We start from the raw sequence: 15,749 nt of genomic DNA on the forward strand, positions 1-15,749 counted from the left end.
GACTATGTGGAAGACAATTCTATAGAGGAATGAGTTTGCCGAGCAAACCCAGAACAGTATAACCAGGAAAAGAAGGGAGATGACCTGGCCCGGAAGACCCCGCCCTGAAAAGGGCTTGGGACCACCTCGATGTTGGCCTTCGCAGTCCGGGTTTGTTCAGGTCAACCCCAACCTGGGGACAGAAAAACTTTCAACTGTGAAAGGACTAGACCTACCTGTGGGTTAAACGCTGATCAGGAAGGAAGATCGAGATAGCGTCAACACCTACAACTTGAAGGTGTTATAGGTGCAGACACAACCGGATTTTTAAATTTTCTAAAGCCTATAACTCAATGATACGCCCAAAAATATGGCAGGTGTTAGAAGAGATGGAAATTCCTCGAAAACTTCGAAAAATGGCGCAGGTGTGCGTAGCTGGTTCGAGAGCAAGAGTGAAAGCAGAACGTGACCTTTCGGACCCGTTTCAAGTACAGACCGGTGTGAAGCAGGGTGATGGGCTTTCTCCGATTCTCTTCAGTCTAGTGTTAGAAAAAGTAATTAGAAACACACAGCAAGTGGCAGGTGGAGTCGACATGGGGGCGCAAGTTAGGATTCTTGACTACGCTGACGACCTGAACGTTATGGCGCATCAACGGGACGACGCGGTGGCATTGGTTACTGCTATTGAAGAAGTTGGCCTGAAAATAAATGCCGGGAAGACAAAATACCTTTTTATGAGTCGCCATGCTGCTCAAGATCCAGATGGAGCTGCTCAGTTTGAGAGGGTGAAGGTATTTAGGTACTTGGGTTCTTTCGTGACTGAAGACAACAAAGTTGAGGCTGATGTCCAGAGTCGGGTAAATGCTGCGAATGTGGCCTATTATCAAGTGCGTCCCCTTTTCGCCTCGCGCTTGCTGTCTTGGACTACAAAGGTGGGACTATACAAGACTTTGATCAGGCCTGTTCTCCTCTACGGTGTAGAAGCGTGGACTCTCACGGCGAGACAAGCCGATCATCTGAGAGTATTCGAGAACAAGATGCTACGACGTATCTCTGGAGGGGTCATGGCAGACGGAGGCTGGAGGAGGCGGTCCAATGCTGCCATACACGCTTTATACAACTCGGCAAACGTCTTGATGGAGCTGCGAGCCCGGCATCTTCAGTGGCTGGGGCACCTGTACCCTATGGGCCCCGAAAGGACTGTGAGACAAGCGTGGGAGGCCCGACTCCGATCAGGGAGACCGAGAAAGAGATGGGCGGATCAGGAGAAGGAAGACCCTGCAGGCTGTCGGGCTGGAGACCAGAAGGTGGCGGACAGTCGCAGAGGACCGTGCCCAGTGGCGACATGTGGTGCTTGAGGCCAAAAGCCCCCCCCCGGGCTGATAGCGCCTGGCTAATGTAATGTATGTATTGAATGTGTTAAACAAACGGCAAAATAATTAACAGATTATAGGACAGATCAAAATTTTGAAAGTGTTATTAATTCTGCAAAGATTGCAGATAATTTGGATGTAGAACCAGTTTAAATTAAAGATACCAAAAAATTATATACTTGATGGTAGATGACGTCATTTAGAGACTTATTTCATATGTATACATGATCCAAAATTATTTTGTTATACATATAATTATATGCTTTACTTTTCATATGTGATTTTCTTGTTTTGTTTGTGTGATTACTCTTGTACTTATTACTGTAATAAATATCTATCATTATTAGAAAAATGTTTCATTTTTTAATTCATTGACTTTCAAAGGGGGACGGTTTTTCAACGTTTGCACAAAGGCGGCTCATATGCACCTGGTGGCCCTACTAACACTAGACATCAAAAATAAAAGCATAATTTGAAGAAGAAATTCATATTTATTTACAAGTATAAAGATTCATGCAATGATAATGAAGAAGCAGCAATACGATTGCTTTATGGCAGCCTGGTGCAATCGATACGATTTCTTCGCGGTAGTCTAGCCTATACATCAATGAATGAATCGTTATAAAATTTTTTATTTTATGCTAATCAATAACAGTTATGATTTAATACTGCATCTTTTTCACATTTCTCTTGACTGCAAATTGCCACGTACGGTCTGTAAGTGCTTGTGTGCGTAAGTTTTGATAAATCTTAACTTTTCATAAGATTTGTGCATATTTTATGGTAATAAATGATAAAATAGACTGGTATCTACATATATTTTATGCATTCGTGATATATCTAACTTTTTCTTAATTTTTTCAACATTTTTAGGCTATGCAGTTCGTCGGCGAGTTCTTTCAAATTGTCGCAAATCTCCAAAACGTTTTGCACTATATTTGTTGAAAAAAATCCGCGTACACGTGGATCCACGCAGTTCAAACCCGTGTTGTTCAGGGGTCAACAACGCGGGTCATTTTATATATACAGTATATATATATATTTCTTTTCTTTTCTTTTCTTTTTTTGTGATTGTACTAACGATCACAGAATGTAAGAATGAAAAGTTCGCTTAATAATCTTCACAATCACAACCATATGTGCAATGTGTGCGACGCACACAGGCTCCAGATAGTAAAGGCGCCAAAGATTTCGTATGATATTTTAAATAAAGTGAATTTTGTCAGCAAAATACTGCAGTCTTCAAATCAGTTAATAACTTGGCCCGTATCAGATATAGGCTGGTAAGAACAGATACTACACTTTTCCCTTCTAGGCTAAGATAGTCAATGTAGTATACGTTTTATCTGAGTTGTATGGAATTATTATGCTTTTATTTTAAGTTGTTATTGTTAAAACTGATTTATGCATGCCACCAGGCGGAAGATTAAGAAATATAATGAGTCACCTTCCAGAATCAAAGGAAGTATTATGCAGATTTTTTTTTTTTTTTAGTGGATTATATTTTTTCGTGCTTTTCTTTAGTGTCGGTTTTGAAGTTTAATATTACTTGGTTGTAATATTAATTTTATTAAGCTCTTGTACTGAGATGAATGGTTTGTAAATACAATATTATTGTCTATACGTGTTATGTTAGGAACTGGTCAGGCGGACATATGTGTTGGAAATTTGTTGTGAAAGGTGTGTTCAGTAGTGTGTTTTATAAGGTGGCGGCCAGGGTGGGTGGATTTTTGAGGTGATGGGCACAGGAATACCTCGATTGACGCTCAGGATGCGCTCCTAGAAGACAAAGCGCTAAACGAAACAGCGTTAAACGGGGTCATTTTAACACACAATAAATTGGGAAAAGGTGACACGTGACCAAGAATAAACCAGTATTACTTTAAGTTATTTTTATATGAACTTTCCTTTCATGGATCTTCGTGTTTTGGAATGATACAAAAGCAACGGTTTTAATTTGAAATCACCATTGGCGTTACCGCCCAGAAGAAGGGTTAAACGGTCTTTTGTAGCTTTGAATCCTGGTGCTCGCTTTTGTTCGTGCGATATAAATGTACGCTTTGGCATTCTCTTCCAGAAAAGTCCCGTTTCATCAACATCAAAAACTAGTTCGGGAGGATAATTTCCTCTTTCAATTATGGCTCTTAAAGTTGATGGAAAGGCTGAAGTATCTGCATTCGCCGCTTCTCCGGTGATTCGAATGTTGTAGAGGTTGTTTTAAAAAAAAAAAAATCTATCGAACCAACCTCTGCTAGCTGCAAAGTTTTCGCTCGTATCCTCTCTTTGTTTTTGAATATGATTAAAAAATACTTCTGGTCTTTTCCATGATTATTGCCTGACTTAATGGCATGTTGCGTTCGGTTTCATCATCAATCCAAATGGAAAGACGTTCTCCATTTCCTCTAAAACACTGCTTCTGGATCGGGTTACCTTTGTTGCAGAAGACGATGTGGTTGCTAAACACTTAATTTTGTCCTTGTTTTTTAAAACTGTTCGTATAGTAGAAGTAGACAAATTTAAAGCGGCCCCAATGCCAACTTGACGTTCACCTTTTTCTAATTGCCTCAGCACCTGCATTTTAATTTCGAGCGAAACGCTTTTTCGTATATTTTGTTTTGTTTCAACCTTTCGCTGATTGATTCGGGAATAATCGTATTTATACGAATCAAGGGAAATACAGCGATAAATTGAATCAGCGTAAATATTGTGCTTTTTTTGGGTTCGAATAGAACAGCGTTACATCGAATCATGGAATATTTAGCGCTTTTTTAGAGATCCGGAAAAAACCGCGTTATAGCGAATCAGCGTTAAAAAGGGGCTTACTGTATATGTTTTGGAGAAAACGGGAGATGGCGTTGTTTTCGATGTGGGGTATTTTAAGGCGGGGTGGAGTGGACTTGGCGTGTCGATAGCGCCTGTGACGTCACTTAGGAGCGTAGGCGCTTATTATAGAATTTGATAGCTATTTAATCGTTCTTTTTTCATTAGGATTTCAATAACATTTGAGACCATAGATAATATATATATTGGTCTGTAATTCCTGATTTCATTTCTGTTACCTCCTTAAATAACGGAAGAAGTGAAGTAACTTTTAAGTGTTCTAAAGATTTATTAATAAATTGTGTAAACAACTTTCATCATCATCATATCTACTCGTCCATCCTATCCTAGGACGGGTTAGTTCTCCCCCACCGAGAAGGTTAATGCAACAGGGTTGCCACTCCTTGCTGATCCCCTAATGGGGGATAATTCTGAGTCCGTGTGTGTTCGCTGGGCCGGTTTGCCTGTTATTGGGGGGACGATAAACCCGATTTTCCGGGCGAAAAAACCCCCTACCTCCATATGAGACCAGCTAACTTCCCTTTGGTCAAAAAAGACCAAATAAAGGTTCCTCACGAAACTGAAGAGAATCGAACCCAGGTCTTTCTGACCAAAGGGCTTCGTCTGTATATACTGAGCTATGGAAGCTGTAAATAACTTTAGCTTATGTTCAATTATAATATGTAGTTTTTCAACATTAATATGATCACATCCCATTTTTTTTCTCTTTTTTTTTTGATCAGATTACTACACTCTTTACTTCGTTCTCATTTACTGCATATAGATACATCGAATTCAATTCTTAATTCTTAATTTTGATCCTGTCTGTAGGATCAAAATCATAACTGTCATAGATTGTAAAGTGTTTATTTATTTCGTTAAGTGCAATGGCGACATCATTGCCATCTGGGAATTCTGGTGTTTTCTGCTTTGTATTACCAATTATCATGTTTACCAACTTCCACTGTTTACTTTTATCGTTCATGCAGGAAAGAAATTTCGTTTTAACAGATTAGCGTTCTTTTACGCACTTTAATTTTTTTCTTTAAGCATTAAAGAAAATCCAAACATTAAATTGTATGGATTCTTCCTATGCTTATAATATAGTTTTTCTTTTGTCCTTTTTTTTATTTCATCTGTTTTCCAGTTTGTATGAAGATCCTTTTTATAGTAACTCTTTTATGATATTGCGATTTGCTGTCTGCATACTTAATCATTTTTAGAAATTCCTCATATAATTCATTTACATTTTATATATTGTTTTAAGACATTTCATAATTTTTATGTAATTTTCAAATTTATTATAACTGATGCGAATTTCGAATTTTTCTATTATCTGCGCAGTTCATGTGATATTATTAAGTAATGACAGATTCAACAGTACATAATGATGATCTGGAAAAACTTTTAATGGGATTATATTGATAAAGTGTATATAATAAACAACTAAGTTATACCAACTAGTTTCACCAACTAAGTCTGTTGGCATCTTCAGGGTACATAACTGATGTAAGGCACTAAAAAGTAAAAAAACTGTTACAAACTAAAATCAACCGATTCCAATTATATTAAACAAAGAACAGAGTGCGTACAATACATTCATAGAGAGTGGATGATCTCACTTGTTATTTAGGAACGTTCTATAGTTGGCACTATAATTCAGTTCTGGCGAGAGTTGAAGGATCTGATAAGGGTCTTCCAGATCACGGGCAAGATTAGATCTTGGTTCTTGTTAAGGTTTTGTGTACAGCGGGCAACTGTTGTGGCCTCCTTAAAAATTCGGGAGCGGAAGTCCTCCTCCATGTAAGGAATTGTGCTTCTATCCCACTCTATGGTTTGTTCTTGAGAAATGAAACGCTAACCCCGATTTTTCTTCTCTGTTATTATTGGCGTCACCTATATGTTCTTTTTGCCTAATTTCAAGCCTCCTTGAAGTTTGGCCGATGTAATTCAAGCCGCACGAGCATGGTATGTTATAAACTCCAGCATATTTGGAGAAAGGATGGCTATCTTTTGGGGATCTTAAGAATTGTCTAATCGTTTCTGTGGGTTTAAAGGCCACTCTTATTTTATGTGGTCTAAGGAGTCTAGCAATCTTATTGGAAACTGCCTTATTGATCACTTCCTCCACAGGGATGTTAGTGAATAGAGATGTAACATCCAGGCTGGCGAGTAAATCCGTATTGGAGATAGAGATGTTGTTCAGTTTCTCAACGAAATGTTGCGAATATCGTATATAAGTGTCCGAATTATGGATGTGAGGTTTGAGGAGGCCTGCCAGGTGTTTAGATAACAGATAAGTTGGCGAATTGATTCCATCCACAATCGGGCGTAGTGGTATTCCATTTTTGTGTACCTTAAGAAGCTTCCGAATGGTGGTATCAACCTCTCAGTTTACCGCAAACCTACCAATACAGGACGTTATTTACATTTCACTTCCTCACACCACATTTCTCAGAAACTTAGTATTGTACACATGTTGAAGAACCGTGCCTCTCTCCTTACAACAGATCAACAAGACCTCCAGGAAGAACTATCCCTGACATCCACCAACCTTACCATGAATGGATTTCCTCGAAGACTCGTCCACAAGATACTTTTCTCTGAACCCCGACAAAGACAACAAGATGATGTACGTTATATTTCTACCATCGTCATTCCATACTTAGGGACAGTTTCCAATAAGATTGCTAGACTCCTTAGACCACATAAAATAAGAGTGGCCTTTCTCCTTTCATCCTTTCTCCAAATATGCTGGAGTTTATAACATACCATGCTCGTGCGGCTTGAATTACATCGGCCAAACTTCAAGGAGGCTTGAAATTAGGCAAAAAGAACATATAGGTGACGCCAATAATAACAGAGAAGAAAAATCGGGGTTAGCGTTTCATTTCTCAAGAACAAACCATGAGTGGGATAGAAGCACAATTCCTTACATGGAGGAGGACTTCCGCTCCCGAATTTTTAAGGAGGCCACAACAGTTGCTCGCTGTACACAAAACCTTAACAGGAACCAAGGACTAATCTTGCCCGTGACCTGGAAGACCCTTATCAGATCCTTCAACTCTCGCCAGAACTGAATTATAGTGCCAACTATAGAACGTTCCTAAATAACAAGTGAGATCATCCACTCTCTATGAATGTATTGTACGCACTCTGTTCTTTGTTTAATATAATTGGAATCGGTTGATTTTAGTTTGTAACAGTTTTTTACTTTTTAGTGCCTTACATCAGTTATGTACCCTGAAGATGCCAACAGACTTAGTTGGTGAAACTAGTTGGTATAACTTAGTTGTTTATTATATACACTTGATCAATATAATCCCAATAAAAGTTTTTCCAGAGCTTTTTGGTCAAGAAAATTAAACGTTTTTTAACGTAGTGATGATCTGTTATTTACCGGGAGATGGTCTCTGGTATCTTCTCTTATTTATTTTATTTTTTTAAAGAAATTTCTTCAGATGGACTATGCATGCCGCCACTTTGTGTAAAACAAAATACATTGTAACCAAAATATCTTATATTTGCCTTTTTCACGAGGCCAGATTTTTTTTTTTTTTTTAAATTTGCCAACACGCAATTGCATAAAAAATCGCACATTAAATATATCATTATATTAAATAATATATTAATTAATATACTAATAATTAATATTTAATTAAATTAAATCTAAGTTTAAAATTTGAAATTGAATTAAATTAAATAATAAATTAATATATTAAATAATATATAAATAGATTAAATATATCATTATAATTTACTTGTCTTGGTATACGTTTACATATTAGCAAATCACAGTGACAAATACTAAACAACGAAAACTTACCATAAACCCTCAAGTCGTTTTCTGCTTTAACTGTTTTAAAGGAAGGAGCTTCTGTGGATACCTCGCATCCATACGTACCCTCTGTGTTAAGATCAGATCTGTGTAGGAAAACGTGGCTGAGATTTGACCTGGACAGCTGAAAAGAAAACTCGATTAAAATATAATGCGAAGAGCATCAGTATAAATAATATAACACCTTAATTTTCCAATCAATAACAGAAGCAGCAGCAGTGAAAGTCAAAAAGATATACTAGCTTCAAGATGAAATCTAATTCATTAATGGAATCACACAATAGGTATAGTTTGACCCTCCACAGCACCTTTGGTATTGCCCATATCCTGTGCTAGAAAAGTCTGTTTCGAAACTCGTCTATGACGTGACAGGCTTACCTGATCCCTTTTGAAGATGGAAGGTTTTATTTTTATTTTTTATTTTTTATTTTTTATATAGAAACTCAGGCTTTTTATTCAACAAGTCCTAAACAGCTCAAGCTTAACCATAGCATTAATTACGTTTCTACGAAGCCAGGTCAATGTGGTCGTGAAATGGCAGCGAACCTAAGATAAGATTGTCGACAAGAAAATAAGGAGCTAATGATAGGACATACACACATACAAGTTGCATCTGCTATATTCTAAGTTTTTTTCACAGCAAATAACTGTACAATCATTCATTAATAGTGGGAGTGTGTGTTTTAAATTGCAAATATTAAAAAAAAATTGAAAAATATTAAAAACTACTAAAAAGACAAATAATTTTATATTTTTACTCATAACTTCAGAATCCATAAAACTGCCTTGCAGTCTGAAAACGAAATCCGCGTTTAAAAGGGAAGGAACCTTTAAAATCTAAAAAAAAAAAAAGCAAAAAAAAAAAAAAAACGTAAACAACTCAAACTACAAAAATGGGGAAAAAAAGGCAGTCGAATCGGTTTTGCCTAGCGGATATCGCTCATGTCCTCCGACGGTTCGAATCGCATATCATCATGGGATTCGAACCCACACGAATGCTTTAAGGTGATAAGTGATTTCATCACCTACTGTGAGACTGCTGCTATTATTATGAAAACAAGTAGTTCTGTATGTAAATTTGGAATGTTGACGATTTATCACCACATCTCCTCGATTCATTCTTCCTTTGTGCCCATTCTTCTACTGTTTTTTGAATGCAGTACATAAATCCCATATTTTCAACATATTTCTGATTTAAAATATGGTAAACAATCTATTGAGTAAACGCAGGTCTGAAGATTTGTTAACCTGACAAAGTACAACAGTCTACAGAACGTAGCGTTTAATTTATTCATTAAGTGGATTCAAAAGCTTTCATTTCTTTACTTAGTTTTACTGAGAGTCTGACTGAAATGAATTTAACTTCGGAAATTTGTTTTACAATAGACTTCGAAATAACTTCAGCATGCGTATCCTTGAGAATGCTATTTAATTTCGCTTTATTCGGAAAACCTGCGAAATTTGACCTCACCAAGCAATTCCCTGGATTAATCTTGTCGAAATGAGGTGTCCTCTTTTTCACACTTCCGCTACATTTAAACAGATTATTATGCTTCAACCAACCTCTTCTCTTCCATACAACGAACGATACAAACCTTTTACTTCATTCCCCTTCTTACCAGCGTTTCGCCCATGGCAAGAGGAACTAGAATGCAACTCCCTTGTTGGCGACGTATTGGTGTGAACAACAGAGTTTAATTTTGCTTTGCGAAACACAATTGTTTGGCGACCAGTAGCATTAAAGAGCGTGAGACTAGGATGTCGGATCTAATTACTAAGGTGTCACCTGTAATAGATGGCGCAGACGGCCCAACGGCTTAATCAAACTGGTGCTGCTTACAGCTTAACGCCCCTGTTGGTAGCGCTCCTTATGCAGTTTTCGCGACAACTTGTCGTTACTCAACATCAGCCATTCTCATTTTTTTTTTCAGAAACTTCGCCTTAAGTGAGAGTGTGTTTTTACAGACATTCATGCGTTGCTGCAATATTATCCTAATGTAGTCGCCTTTTAATGCATTCCTGTCTTAAAAAGTTTTCCATTAAAGTAACTCTTATTTGTTTTCCATTAGATATGAAATTACTGATGTTCCTTCTTAATATTATTATTATTATTTCCCCCGCCAGACGGCTGATAATTCATCAAAAGCAGAGAAAGACCACGCTCCCAGTTATATCTTGATGATCCTCAGTATGCTGCATTGAAATACTTGTCGACTGCAGTCCGAGACAATGAGGAGACTGCAAACAGAGAGAGATGAATAAACAAAGTAAATAAACAACTTAACTGGTTTTACTATTCAGCTCAACGGACATCTTAAATGGAAAAGCAAAAGGATAAGAGACTTGAAATTAGGGCGATGATAGTCTGTGGTTTAACTTGTACAACTCTAACGTGTAATATACGATATAGAGGTCTGTAAGAATACTCACAAATTATAGCCATTCAGTTATAATAATGTTAGACAGAATATTTTAAAATCGGATCAATCACTTCAATCAAGAGTCAAAAGACTTGATCACTGATATTCGTTAACCTCCCCCCCCTCCCCAGGGTGTGGATAGAATGACAAATCATCAGGATCGCCACCCTATGGATGTTAAGGGTGTTTACTTACCTTCCACATCATATTCATTTTATACAAAATGTTGAGCAGCATTAGTTGATTAAAATTCAAATGCTTCTTTATAGGCTGATTTAGAATCTTCGTCACAGCAGCTAAAGTTATGAAACAGTCTGTTATTTCTGTCAACTACATGCTTCCTCATGAGGATGTGTTTGTTTCGTGCATGTAGTTGACCGAAATAACAGACTGTTTCATAACTTCAGCTGCTGTGACGAAGATTCTAAATCAGCCTATAAAGAAGCATTTGAATTTTAATCAACTAATGCTGCTCAACATTTTGTATAAAATGAATATGATGTGGAAGGTAAGTAAACACCCTGTTCCGCGGAAGGTGAATAAATGTTCCGCGAGAAGTTCACCTGGAATTCGTCATTTTAGTTTTCTAAGCATTTTTCATGAATACATGTTTTATAGTGGAAATATTCTGAGGAGAATAATATTCGTGAATATATCGAAAAGCTCCGACCCAGAACGCCTAATAACATCTGTGTAGCAAATGTTAGTGACCAAGCCGTGTATTTTTAAACGTGGAAGTATTCGTGAATTATCGTTAATTTTCACACATCGAAACTTTTCAACATTTGGGAAAGGGAATACCGCTGTTCATGACCGATCATAAAAATTGCCTGCAAGCCGATTATAACAATGGGCGGCGTATCCTCTGTTCTCAAAACTGAAAGAAATAACACCTGTGTTGCAAATGTTAGTGACCAATCAGCAAGGAAATATAAAGAAAATTTTTACACTGAAATTGAAGATCAAGGTGGTCTGTATCCAGTTCTCAAAATCTAGTAATACTGAGTACTTTCTTCGCAAGTTCGTATTGTAGGATGAAAGTGCTTGTTTCGTAACCGTAGTGCCGTGATTTTTTAAAAGTAATAGGCCTGCAGATTTAAATTTTAATATGAATAGAAGAAGGCACTTTGTTTAATTTTGTTATTAAGAAATCTCTTATTGGAGGTGTTTGTGACGCAACCGATAGTGATTCATCCACCTCAAGCCTACAAAGATCTCCAGGATGTACAAAAGGAGGGAAAAACTACCAGCACACAGGAGAAAAAGTCTGCATTCACTCGTAAGTACTTATAATAATATTATACATTTTTGGTGATCAGAATGGGATATGTCAATGAAAATCAGCACCAATTAATTTAATGATGTTGGCCTGATGAAACTACAATACGCTACAAGATTTCATTAGTCCAGTGATTAATTTAAATGCAATTTTATATTTGTCAACATGTCACACCGTATACATAAATGTATTAATACTCTTTATGATTATGCCATAATTAATTATTAATTTTGTAATATATCAATATTTAATTATTAAATAAATAATAATAATTAATTATTAATTATTGATTAATTAATTATTAATACATTACAAAATAACCAAGGTGTTCCGTGAAAATTTTAGAATTTGCGACGTGTTCCGCCGCAGGAAAAACCTGGGAAACGCTGGTTTAGTGAATGAATAAAATGATAGATACGCTCAACGCTGCAATTAGTGAGGATTATTATAAGCACAAATTCCCAAATTCTGTAAACAATGCATGCGTACCAGTGTGATGACGTAATAATTTCCACCTTCACGAAAGTTGTTCGTCAAATTCTTTGAAAAAACCCGTTTTTTCAAATTCAAATAAAAATAAACCGGTTTTTTAACGTTTAATCCGCTAAATAAGGCTTTAAAATGAAGGAAGACTCTGAACTTAGGTTGAATGCGAGACCACGTTTCTCGTAAACTATACGATCTGATGGGAAAAGTATGGATAGCAAGCACTCCCCCCTCCCACACACTCACGGTTCTGATATACGCTCTCGAGATCTGCTCCTTAAGTTGATAGAAGTACTCCGTGTAAAATGCTCTCTTCCTATCGACGACGTTTTCTGCTGAAGTGACCCAACTTGTCAAACATATCAGCAAAAAAGGTTTGCTGACAGGAATACAAGACTTGTCCAAACATTGGTCATTCGTGATAAGACGAATGAAAATTACACTGAAAGCCTGTAAATGTAAGTTGTTAAAAAAGGTTGGATGCGAGGAGAAAAAAAAAATCCTTTGACAACAGGAATACAAAGTGCAAGTTTTGAAACAACCCTCGCATTTAATCTAAAATAGATCACCGTTTAAACAAACATAAATAAATTAAACAGTACTCAAATTTTTACAAACAAAAAAGACAGGAAGACCTTCAGAAAAATTCATTTGATATATTGAATTGAATAGATAATTTATTAAATAAAAATGACAAAAATTCCAACAATAATTAAATACAAAAAAGTATAGCATAGTTATTTTATATATAATGAACTTCTTAACGGTTAATAAATGTTATGATTTTAAATTCATAATTTTTATTACAAAAATAAAAAATGCAAACTGATAATCATGAAATAGATATATAATAATACAGGCAATTATTATTTAAAGTAAACATAAATTATTTTTTGTTAACTTTAATTTTATTTCCATAATTTCTATTGTAGTGCTTTAAGCACCAGCTTATAAAATGTATAGTCTATTTATATTTTTCCAGAGGATCTTTATGATTTTTTTTTTTTTTTTTTTTTGGTGAAGGCGGTGATTGATTCATTCAATCCAATACCCTTGGAGGGTAAGGTAATTGATGGCAATGCTATAGCTAATGAAGTTCTAACTGAGGCTCAGCTATTGCTGTTACCCTCCTGCCATGATCAGAGCTTTAATAGCTCAATAATACCTTATCCCTACACTGTCCTCTATAGATATCCTCTACAGGTATAGCTCAATGATTTTTTTTTTTTTTTTTTTTTTGAACTAAAGCGGTAGGAATAAGTCCGGATAACAAATGGCAATGTTGTAGCCAATGAAGTTTTAACTGAGGCTCGGCTATTGCCGTTACCCAGCCATGACTGGAGCTTTTTAGCTCAATAATACTCCATCCACAGATTTTCTTCATTCAGATGACGGGATAAAGAGTCAAGGACTCAGTCCATCGCCCAGTTCTTATAAGCACTATAAGAAGTTGTTTTTTGGATTGGGGGTTCAATCGACTGTGAGATGCAGTGATTGATTCATTAATCCAATACCCTTGGAGGATAATGGATAGCAATGCTGTAGCCAATGAAGTTCTAACTGAGGCTCGACTATTGCTGTTACCCTCCTGCCATGATCAGAGCTTTAACAGCTCAATAACACCTTATCCCTACACTGTCCTCTACAGATAACGGGGAAGATGAAAAGCATTCTTGCTTCGCCCCTTCAAGCCAGTCCTTATAAGATGTCTTTTTTTTAAAAAAAAAAAAAAGTCATTTAATGCAGAGCATGCTGAAGTTTTTGCGCTATGGTTCATTGTTATAGAAAGAAGATTGTATATATCCAGTAATCCGTTATTATCAGTGTTGTCCTCTTCTAAACATGTTATTTCCCATTCGAAGCACAGGCAAAGCCTTAAGACTTTCAGTTAACACAAAGTTGTATGCTACGGCGCTCTTAGCTCCTTGTTTAGGAAGAGTTCGTGATCAGACAGATAAATTACTGACATACTGTATAAGGCTTTAGGTCACAGAGCAATGGCGACATAATTCAACTTAGCTTAAATGTGCGTTTTTCGATCTGTTGTCACAGCAGCAAAGTAAAAGACACATTTAATAAAACTAACTTAATTAAAATTCTGAATAAAACGTGCACTTCAAATAATTAAAAGAAATTCAAAAAATATATATTTTTTAATTTACGAAATAATTTAAGTATAAATTAGTCAATTATTTTGTCAATTTGACAACTATTTGATCTATTATAAGTAATTGCAAAAGCAATTACTCATGATACGTAGATCACAGTGAAGTCAAATGAAATAGTTGTGCTCTAGAATTAAAATATAATAAAATAATAATAATAAACTAAAATTGTAACTTTTGGAAGGTTTATATTTTATGTCTGTTTCTGTCTTCCTGACTCATTCTGTAGGAATAGAAATGGCGTTTCCAGTATGAATCATATCAAATCTGAACTGGAGGCAACAACCGCAAAAATCATTGACCCGATCGGCTGACTCTGAAATATTAAAGAAATTATGGAAATTCGACTTCCGATGTAGCAGTAGTTGCGGACTCCTGTACAGCTAGCAGGCATGTATACATCATACACTGCATTTTGGTGACCTAACGATAAATACGTTAGATTAACATTGTAGCATGTGACCCATAACCGCTTTATCTGAAGTAATATATCATTAATAAGAACTCAATAAATATTAATGAGAAAGTCTGGGCATTGCTAGAAGGGAATATTACACATAAATATTAATCAGCTCCTTGAACGAATACCTCCACAGAGTCGTAGAATTACAAGAGCAGGTCGAAGGAACAGATTTGATTTTAAAAGATAAAGCAAGTCGTGCTGTATCCATGTCTGCTCATGGTTATATACGTCAGCAGATAAGGGGGGGGGAGGTGGTTATTTCTGAAAGTAAATTCTAATCTTGGATAAAAAATACTTCAAGAAAAAACTTAGTTTTTAATAAAGTACGAACAAAATGCGGTTTCTTTTAAGCGCAAAGTCGTAAAAAAATAGTAAATTTGGTTAAATAAATAAACAAATAAAACCTACTGATTACATTCTCCGCACACTGTATGTATTGCAGTATGTCAACCCGTCTTTGATTATAACATTTCTTTGAATCCTTAAACAACTGAAAATAAAAAACAAGTGACAGGTAAAAATTAAAACGAGAAACCAAAGATTAAACTGAACCAACATTCAGACCATATTTGATCTCAAGTAGGACTATGGAAGGAGGGGGAGAGCGTCATAACATCTAAAAATATAATCTGAAAAAAAAAAAAAAAAAGAATTCCAGTAGTGCTTCCGATACCAGAGAAATAATAGGTTTCGACAACGATTAAGCATTTTCAGATGACGTTTAATGCAGATAGAGGAATTGCTAATTCATCACTAGAACGAGGAACCACCAGATCTCAAGAACCTCGAACAGCATCATAACAACAGTTATGGTGTACCATTGAAGCGATAAATTCTAGGGGATTCTACTCCCCTAGAATTTATCGCCCTAGAAATGCTCGTAATGAGCAAATGCGTGACATGAATTACTTTTAGGAACGACTGTC

At 36.1% G+C, this 15,749-nt stretch overlaps 1 protein-coding gene across 1 annotated transcript in view; it reads right to left on the reverse strand.

The window, feature by feature from the left end:
- LOC150100475 (uncharacterized) overlaps window positions 1-15,749 on the reverse strand; it is a 177,607-nt gene that overhangs the window by 106,798 nt on the left and 55,060 nt on the right. The window contains exon 3 of the mRNA XM_090402662.1: window positions 7,999-8,134. Within this exon, the coding sequence (XP_090258788.1) occupies window positions 7,999-8,134 (136 nt within the window). The remainder of the gene's footprint in view (window positions 1-7,998; window positions 8,135-15,749) is intronic.

Source organism: Typopeltis vanoorti, chromosome 13, assembly GCF_054136105.1.
Source record: "Typopeltis vanoorti isolate ZY-2024b chromosome 13, IOZ_Tvanoo_1.0, whole genome shotgun sequence".
NCBI classification, from domain to species: Eukaryota; Metazoa; Arthropoda; class Arachnida; order Uropygi; family Thelyphonidae; genus Typopeltis; species Typopeltis vanoorti.